Genomic DNA, 8,926 nt, shown 5'->3' with positions numbered 1-8,926 from the left:
TTTGCTGATAATGTTGGAGTATGAGCTTTTTTAACTTTGCACTGAATGATGTTCTCTCTGTCTAATCGGCAATATCGGGGAGGCAGCAGTTCACGTGTAAATGTTTACTCAAGGATGTTCTTAACAAACAGTGTGCGCTCTCTACTATGCCTTGATGTATGCCTACCTTATTGTGGTATTGTGGCGTTTAAAGATCAAGTTATGATACTGACTTAGGATTATGAATGAAAGTATTGCACCAGTTTTTTCATGTATAAAACTAAAGAATTTAGCTCTACAGTTTAAAAAACTGTGGCCACAGCTGTGACTTGCAACCCAGCCTGCAAGCCAGGGGGGTCCTGCACTTTCAATAGGCTTTCAATTTTGTTTTGGGGGTGCCCGTGTTGGGACCTTCTTGTTTACAGAATATTTTTTTTGTTTTTTGAGAAAAATGTTTACTCTTCCATCATTTTAAAAATTTTTAAAAAGACAAAAAAAAATTGAGAATGAAAAAGATGCTTTCTATCTCTGGGAATAATGAACAGTGTTTGGCCATGTCCTTTTGTTTTCTATTCCTGTATCCTAAATCAAAGAGCATGGCTCTCAGGAAAACCAGTTCCCCAGTAAAAACTCCTTGTAGTTTCTTATAGGAAAAAAAAACTCAACTTTTAGCACTGATAATACTTATTGCTCTGTAAGACTTTTCTCTGCCAAAAAAAAAATGCTTCAAGCTGGAGTTTGACATACTGCTTTCTGACGCTGTCTTTTTATTAGTGAGTGGTGGTGGTTTGCTAATAATCTGTAGTTATACAATTTTTTTGTAATCCCATCGAGTGGCTCTGTTTCTGCTCTTGTGACTGTGTTAACGTTTAACTGTCGTACCTTAAAGCCGAACTGAGTAACTATGCATACTGTAACCAAGTTATTGGGCTTACAGAATTGTTTGTTGTATAAAAGTTTTAAATGTTTAAAAAGTTCTCGCAAATACTTTCTTGCAAAAGTAACGAGTTACATCTTTTTGCCACAAAAGGTATTATATAATGCTTGTTTAGTCAATGAATTAAAGACTAGGCAAGGGTAAAAATTTTAACAGTGCAGAAATCGCCATCATTTCATTGCCTTGATTCTAACTGTTTGTGTCCGAAGATGCAAAAGAAGTCAGTGGCTTTTAACTGTTTACAAATAGAATGTGATTGTAAAATGTACAGTTTGGTTGTGTTTGAATTATGAAGTTTCTCCAGATATTAATAAATCATGATGTTTTTGGCTGCTCAGCATATAACTGTCTATTTTTTGTGACTTTATTTGTAGGCTGTTTTCTATACAATGGAAATATCAAACGATATGATAGCTCTGTATTCCCATAGTTTGATTTTTTTTCTTTTAGCAAACTGATTTTTTTATGAACAGATCTGCATTTTATTCTAGCAAAAATCTCCCTCAACGTGCCCACTATGAGATGAGAATATAAGTGTAGAAAACTGCAGCTTGCTTTTCCTTTTCTATTCGAGCACCTTTGGGATCCTGTTGCCCTCATCCTCCGTATACTTCAAACGCCCCATTTTCAAATGACCCCACCATTTGTGCCCAGCTAGATGCTCAAGAGGACACTTGCAAATAAGGAGAGCATTTTGGAAAATAAACTTTAATGCTTAAAACGTACTGGTGTTTAAATTTATACCTCATTTACATTAATCATGACGAACAATGCAGCAGCGCTTAATTTGTATCTCACTTTTCACAGTGGCTTAGCTTGTTCTGAAATGGCTATAGGGCAGACCATATATGTACATAGTATGATGTGACTTCAAAAAATCTGTTAGACTTTATTTTCAAATTGCCGGATGTAAGTCATTAACTCTGTTGGATGCCAGCATTGTGTGTTGCTAGACACTTCTCTGTAACTACTTACTATGAAATACGCTGTCCCAAGCCAAAGCTGGCTCCTGAAGTCTGGTCCTGAAGCAGTGGTGAAAACGTTGGCAGAGAATCGTTCCGGCCTCTGCCTGGCGTGGAACTGACATCGCACCTGCGTTGATTGTATTGTCAAAGTGTTTGAAATTCCTTCACTGAGCTTGTTACGTGGAAATAAAATGTGGTTGGTTTTAAAAGCTGAACCTTGTGGCCTGTACTTCTGCGCTCTTCAGGCTGTCCAGCTCCTCTCCAGGCTGCCCAGCTCCAGCCCCTCGCCGTGCGAACGAGGCCGCCGGGCTCGGTGCTGCGGGGGGAGCGGTTTTTGGTCTGGGGCTCTGCGAGGAGCCGGGGGGGGGGTGTGGGGTGTGGGGTGCAACCCCCCGGGCTGGGCACGGAGCAGCGCTCCCCGGGGTAGGAGCCAAATGCCAAAGGGCCTTCCCGGGCCCGCTCTGCTCACCGGGCGCTGCCTGGAGAGCTGGTGGAGGAGGGGGAAGGGCCCCCACTGCCCGGGCTCCAGCGGCCAGCTCGACACCGAGATATCGCTGGCTTTTCCCGAGTCCACCATGGGGTCGTTCATGGTGCTGGAGCTGGTGTCCCAGGCGTAATGGGAGCTGGGAAGAAACCGGCGGTTAAAAGAAAGGGGAGGAGGGGGGATGCTCCGCAAACGCCCCGTGGGAGTCGGGCGGTGTGCTCGGGGCGGGGGGGGCCCCGGCTCTGGAGCCCTTTGCTCGGGAAACTGCCAGGGCCCTTCTTCCATTTCTGCCCCGGGCAGGTGATGAAAGACTCGTACTCGCACAAACCCCAGTGCGGGTATGAACCCTCCTCCTCTTACACCTGTCCCCCTCACACAAAGCTCCTTAGCGGGGGGGGGGATAAAATAAAAAATCCTTATTTCTCCCTGCGCGCCAACGGCTGCCGCAGAGTCGAAGCTGCCGGGCGCCGCCGCCAAGCAGAGGGGGGCCAGCGCCGGGCCAAAGCAGCGGGGCCAGGGCAGGCTGCTGTGCCCCCCAAAGCCCTGGCCCCCGCCGGGGGAGCACAGGGAAGAGCAGCCCCCCCACACACCCCCCCCCCCCCCGGTACCTGGGCCGGGCGGGCGGGCGCTGCTTGGCGCTGGCGGTGGCGGCCGCGTCCCCCCGGCAGCCGCAGCAGCCGCTGTCCAGGATCCGCAGGTGCAGCAGCTCCTCCGAGTTGCTGAAGGCCGGGTTGTCCAGCGAGCTGGCCGAGGGCAACCAGGAGCGGGACCAGTACCGGGCCGAGAGGTCGTCCAGGCGGCAGAACCGGCGGTAGCTGCGGGGGGGGGGGGGGCTGCGGCAGCGCCCGGGGGTGCACGCACGTGCACAGGCGTGCACACGCATGTACATGCACACACACGCACATGCACATGCACACGCATGCACATGCACGCACACGCACATGCACGCACACGCATGTACATGCACACGCATGCACACACATGTACATGTACACACACGCACATGCACACACGTGCACATGCATGCACACGCATGCACATGCATGCACATGCACACACACGCACATGCATGCACACACACGCACATGCACACGCACACGCGTGCACACGCACACGAGGTCCCCCACCCTCCCTGGGACTCCACTGCAAGCACAGCTCGCCGGTTTCCACCCAAATTTCACAGCTGAGGGGCAGGGCCCCAGCCCCGCGCCCTGGGTGGGGGCAGAGCCCGTGACACCCGACAACATCTGGCCGCGGCCCCGCAGATGTTGGGGTGGTTTCCTCGGGAACAGTCTCCCCCGCGGCACGTTACGAAAGCCTGGCCGGGGGGGGGGGGGGGGGGGCAGCGGGGCCGGGGCAGCGCGGCCCCCCCAGCCCTCCCAGAGGAGCCGTTTGGGGGGGGGGGGGCTGTGCCGGAGCCCTGCTCCCCCCACCGCCCCCCCCCCCAGCCGGGGGGCACGGCCGTGGCTCCGGGGGGGGCTGGACCACCCCCTCCTCGTTCCCGCACATGGTTTCCCCCCCGGCCCCGGCACCTCCCGCCCGTCGCTATCAGCCGCCGCAGCGTGTTTTTCTTGGCAGAGCTCAGCCCCAGCTTCCCCCCCGAGCCGCGGCCCCCCCTGACCCCGGATGGGCTGCGTGCCCCCCCCGCGGGCACCCACGTGTGGGGCTGGAGCTGCTGCCCAGCACCCCCTGGGGAGGGGGCTGAAGGGCATCGACCCCACATCCCCTCCTTCTAGCGCCACCACTGACCCCAGCCCCCCCCCACCCCACGGCCCCCCCAGCCCACCTGCTGCGGCTCTGCTCGGCCCTGGCCTCCAGCAGCAGCGCCTTGAACCGCCGAATGGCGACGGCGGCGACGACGGCGCCCAGGAGGACGATGCTGAGCAGGACCCCCGCGGCCACCCCCAGCAAGCTCTGCTGCGTCACCCGGTAGTCGCAGCGCAGCCCCACGAACCAGAAATCGCTGCCGACGGGGCACCTGCGCCAAAGGGGGGGGGGGTGTCATCAGCCGCCGGGGGGTGGGGGGCAGCACCCGGCCCCCCAGGGCTGGCGCCGGGGGCACTCACTGGCACAGGGGCCCGCGGTCCCGGGGGTGGGTGCAGATGCCGTGGTTCTTGCAGTAGTCGCGGTGGCAGAGGGAGGTGCAGGTGGCGTTCCCGTCCGCCCCGGCCACGCAGGTGAAGCCGGCCCGGCAGGCGAAGAGCAGAGCGCAGGGGTCCAGCGGCCGCTCTGCATAGATTGGGGGGGGGGGCCGAGGTGGGGGGGGGGGTGGGTGTCTGGCTGTGCCACCCCCTCCCCGGCCAGCGGGGAGCCGGGGCCAGGCAACGTGCCCAACCCTGCGACCACCCCCGGCCGGGCACCCGGCCCCGGGGGGCCGCAGGAGGGGCCGGGGGTGACCCAGGCCCCGCACTCACCCAGAGCCACGTGTCGCAGGACGGGGGCCGTGCCCACCGCCAGCCCGGGCCGGGCGCTGCCGGAGCCCAGCGCCGCGTCGAGGAGCGCGCCCAGCCCTGGCGCAGGCACCCGCTCGGCCGCGAACAGCGCGTCGTACTGCAGCACCACGCTGCCCTCCCTGCGGGGGACACCCCGCCAACAGTCCGACCTCCCACACACACCCCCCCCCAAAATTCCAGCCCTGCGCCCCGGCTCCGCAGCGTGTGGAACCCACCCCGCCCCGGGGAGCAGCGCACGCTGCGGGGCTGCGCAGGCACCTACCTGATCCCCGTCACCTCCAGCCTCAGGAACCCCGGCACCGACATGAAGAGGGGCACAACCTGTGCAGGGAGGAAGCTGAGGGTGATGCAGGGTGGCCCCCCAGGTGCGGCCCCCCCGCCCCAGTCCCCCCCTCCAGCCAGCCCCGTCCCACGCTCACTGTCCGGTTGAAGCTGTGCAGCAGCCCCCGGCGCTCGTGGGAGCCGGGGTCTTGCAGAGCAGGGACGAACCCCATGTCCAGCACCAGCTCGCAGGGGATGCGGAGGAGGGATGCTAAGGGAGGAGAAACAGGGATCAGCACGACAGGGACCCGCACTGCCTGCCCTGGGGGCCACCACCACTGACCCCCCCCCCCATGCTGATGGCTCATGGGGCCTCTCCTCCCCCCACTGTGCCCTGGCCGGGGGTCCCAACCCCCCCAGACCCACCTCTCAGGAGGGGTGGCTGATCCTCCACGATGAACACCCGGGGGGCCCTGCCTGCCGCAGCGGGGGCCGGTGTCGCTTGGGGGGTGTCAGCATCCGGCCACCCTCCGGGGCTGCTCGGCGGCTGGACCAGTTCTGCGTCCCCCGAAGCTGGGGGGGACCCGGGGCCCCCACGATGGCCCAGGGTCCCGGGGAGATCGGTGGGCTGCTGGGGGGGCGCTGGTGCCATGGTGGGCAGATGAGTTGGGGGCCCCCACGTCAGCCCTGCTGCAGCCCCCTGAAACACCCCAGCACCGGGCTCTGGTGGGACCGTCCCCCTGGCACCGAGCGGTGCCGTGCTGGCGGTGACAGCAGTGCCGGTGACCCCGAGAGCAGCCGCCGGCCCCAGGGAAGATGAAGCCTGGGATGGATCCAGGTGCTGGGGGGGCCCAGGGGCTGAGGGAGGGGCCGGGCTGCCCAGCTGCCAGCTCGGCGGGGTGGTCGCTGCCCAGGGCCTGGCATCACCCACCCCCACCGGGGTCCCCCCCAGGATTTGGGGGCTCTCAGCAGGACCGTCCCCCACACCAGTGTGGGGCCGCTGGTGCCGCGGGGACGGCCCTGTCAAGGGGGTGCCCAGAGTGGGGCTGAGCCCCGGGACACCCCAGCTGGTCCCCGGGGAGGGCCGTGGGGTCGGTGACGTGGGCACTGCAGAGGTTGGGGCAGGCTGTGGGGCTGTGGGGGCGTGGGGGGGCCCTGGGCTGGCGTGTGCCCCCCCGCTCTGTGCCACAGCGGTGCTGCCCGGGGCCGCCGAGGTGGGGGGCTGCCAGGTCTGGTCCAGGGGGACGTGGCTGTGCTCGGGGGCACCCTCTGGGTCGGGTGGCCCCAACAGCCCTGGGGTCGGGCCCAGGGCTCCCCCCGGGCTGGGGGATGTCACCCCTGGGGTGCCGGCTGTGGCAGTGGGGACAGGTAAACCCAAGCCCTTGCCTGCGGCAGGCAGTGAGGTTGGGCCTGTCGCCGTGGCTGGCTGGGCTGTGCTGGCTGGGGGGTCCCCACGGCCACCAGTCCCCAGGGAGGGCGAGGAGGGGCGAGGGGCAGAGCGGGGACCCTGCCAGGCAATGTCCGTCCTGTGCCCCGGGTGGGAATCAGAGCCTCGTCCTTCCCCCGGCAGCCCCAGCCGGGTCCCCTGCTCTGTCCCCGCGGGGCTTGGCAGCCCTGGCAGCCCCCCCACAAAGGGCGACGTCCCCATCATCCCCGGCACAGGGCTGTCCGTGGCCAGCGAGACGCTCAGGTGAGTCCCCGTGCTGCTGTCACCCCGTGAGACAGTGGCCCCTGGGCCCTCCCCAGCCCACGGCTCTGGGGGTGAGGGGCTGTGTGAGCCCCCCTGCCTCAGCGCAAGGCCTGTCCCGGTGGGGCTCCATCCCGGTGGGGTGCTGGGGGTCCCCCCCTGCCCTCCAGCAGAGCCGGGCACCGTTGCAGAGGACGGCGAATGCGATGGGGTCCCCTGCGGGGTCGTGGCACCTCCCGCCGTCACATTTCCTGCGGGGTCAGTCCCGGGGGGAGACCCGAGGGCTGGGGGAGGGGACGGCCCCTCGCTGCCAGCAGCGAGCAGCAGCCCCAGGTGCTGGGTGGCTGTTCCACCCCACGCCGTGGGCCCCGTCCCCTCCCCGCCTGCCTGGGGGCTCCCCGGGGGGCTGGGGGGCTCAGCGGTCCCGTTGGGGGTCCCAGGGAAGGGCGGCAGCTCAGCCCCTGTCCGCGGCTGCCCCACGGCCTCCGGCGTCGGCGCGGGCCCCGTGCCAGCTCCTCGCTCCAGACCTGCGGGCGGAGGCAGAAGAGGGGGGGACGCTGCGCAGGGCTGCCCCACGGCCGGCACCCCGGGCCCCAGCGCGGCGCCCACGCACGTGGCCGGCACGCGGTGCCACGGCGAAGGGCGGCGAGTGGGACGGGACGGTCGTGGCCCCGGCGGTACCTGTGCGGCAGCGCTCGCCCGGGCGGGCGCAGGGGATGGCAGAGCCGGTCCCGGTGCCGAGACCGGGGCAGAGCCGGGCGCAGCACTCCACGATCACTGGGGAGAGAGGGGAGAGCTCTGTGCACTGGTGACAGGCACCAGCACCGTGTGTCCCCCTGCCCCCAGGAGCTGCCTCCCCCCGCTGCCGAGGAGATGCTCAGGGACGCCCCAAAACCCGGCGGAAACCGCCGGAACCGAACCCCGTGCCACGCACCGGCACGTGCTGGGAACGGGCGGTTTGCCCTGAACCGAACCACCGACCCGAGAGCCGCCACGGGCCAACACCAGGTCCCCGGGCAGAGCACCAGACCAGTGCCGGACCAGTGCCAGCCACCACCAGGCCAGTGCCAGCCACCAGCAGGCCAGTGCCGGACCAGTGCCGGACCAGTGCCAGCCACCACCAGGCCAGTGCCAGCCACCAGCAGGCCAGTGCCGGACCAGTGCCGGATCAGTGCCAGCCACCACCAGGCCAGTGCCAGCCATCGCCCCGGCCAGGGCTCTGGGTCCCCGGGGAGGGGGGGTGGGGGGTGCGGGAGGGTCACCAGGCATTCGGGCGGGTGGTCGCTCGCCGTGGTGGGGCCGGAGCTGGGGTCACCACGACCCCCGCCGGCCCCGCTCCCCGCCAGCACCCCACTCCTCCTCCCGCAGCCGCGTCCCCCCGTGTCCGCCCCCCCCCGCGGCTGAACCCCCCCCCCCCTCCCGGGCGGGTACCGGTGACACCCGCCCCCCGCCCTCCTCCCCCCCCCCCCCCCCCCCCCGCCGCAACCGGGCAGCCCGGACCCGCCCGAGCCCGCTGCCGGTACCGGCCCCGCCACCGCCGCGGAGCCCCGAGCCCGCGGGGCTACACCGGCCGCGGCCCCCCCCCCTCCCCCCTCCGCGGGGGGAGGCAGCGGCGGGTCCCGGCGCTCACCTGCGGCGGCCAGGAGCCGCGGGAGCCGCGGGAACGGGAACCGGAGCCGCTCCATGGCGCTGGCGGCAATGCCGAGGCGGCAGGAAGCCCCCGCCCGTCCCCTCTGCGGCGGGGCGGAGGCACCGGGGAGCCGCAGCCCCCGGCCCGGGCCCGCCCCACCGGCAGCTTGTGCGGGAGCCCCGGGGCGGGGTGGTGGGGGGCAGAGCCAGGGCTGGGGGGGACCGGCGCCGAGCCCAATTCGGTGCGGTGCCTGCGGGGACGGGAGCCCGGCTGGGCGCCGGCGGGTCCCGCTTCCACCCGCCCCGGTTCCAGCAAAGCCGTAAGGCCGGGCCAGGGCTCTGCCCCCACGGCCCCCGCCCGCTCCGGGCTGCTCTGGCTGCGGCTCCTTCACTGGGTCATCCCCCGGGCCCCCCCACCCCAAGTGAAACCACCCGCGCACCGGCACTCCCGGGGGCACCGGCACTCCCGGGGGCACCGGCACTCCCGGGGCCGGGCCGGTGCCTCGGAACCGCCCCAGCCGCGGTGGCCAA

At 65.4% G+C, this 8,926-nt stretch overlaps 2 protein-coding genes across 4 annotated transcripts in view; one reads left to right on the top strand and one right to left on the bottom strand.

Moving 5' to 3' along the window:
• The window catches only part of TNRC6A (trinucleotide repeat containing adaptor 6A), a 51,132-nt gene extending 49,036 nt beyond the window's left edge, over window positions 1-2,096 (top strand). For both annotated transcript variants that reach the window (XM_033007854.2, XM_033007855.2), the window contains one exon: window positions 1-2,096. This exon is cut by the window's left edge and continues 687 nt beyond it. The gene's annotated coding sequence lies outside the window, so the exon portion shown is untranslated.
• Window positions 1,598-8,791, bottom strand: LOC116959439 (collagen alpha-1(I) chain-like). 2 transcript variants are annotated; one of them, XM_042798732.1, is made up of 12 exons: window positions 8,397-8,791; window positions 7,448-7,543; window positions 5,506-7,293; window positions 5,238-5,350; window positions 5,081-5,139; window positions 4,780-4,937; window positions 4,432-4,594; window positions 4,152-4,343; window positions 2,974-3,180; window positions 2,351-2,504; window positions 2,098-2,197; window positions 1,598-2,008 (listed from the first exon to the last, which is right to left on the bottom strand). In XM_042798732.1, the coding sequence occupies exons 1-11, from the start codon at window positions 8,449-8,451 to the stop codon at window positions 2,123-2,125; spliced, it is 3,060 nt and encodes a 1,019-aa protein (XP_042654666.1). In that variant the 5' UTR covers window positions 8,452-8,791; the 3' UTR covers window positions 1,598-2,008; window positions 2,098-2,122. The 2 variants fall into 2 exon arrangements, with proteins under 2 accessions (XP_042654666.1, XP_042654665.1); XM_042798731.1 differs by having other exon boundaries at window positions 1,598-2,197.
• Window positions 8,792-8,926: the final 135 nt, after the last annotated feature.

The sequence above is a fragment of the Tyto alba genome, unplaced genomic scaffold (assembly GCF_018691265.1).
Source record: "Tyto alba isolate M040663 unplaced genomic scaffold, T.alba_DEE_v4.0 Super-Scaffold_28, whole genome shotgun sequence".
Lineage (NCBI taxonomy): Eukaryota > Metazoa > Chordata > Aves > Strigiformes > Tytonidae > Tyto > Tyto alba.
This window is presented reverse-complemented; position numbering and strand designations above follow the sequence as displayed.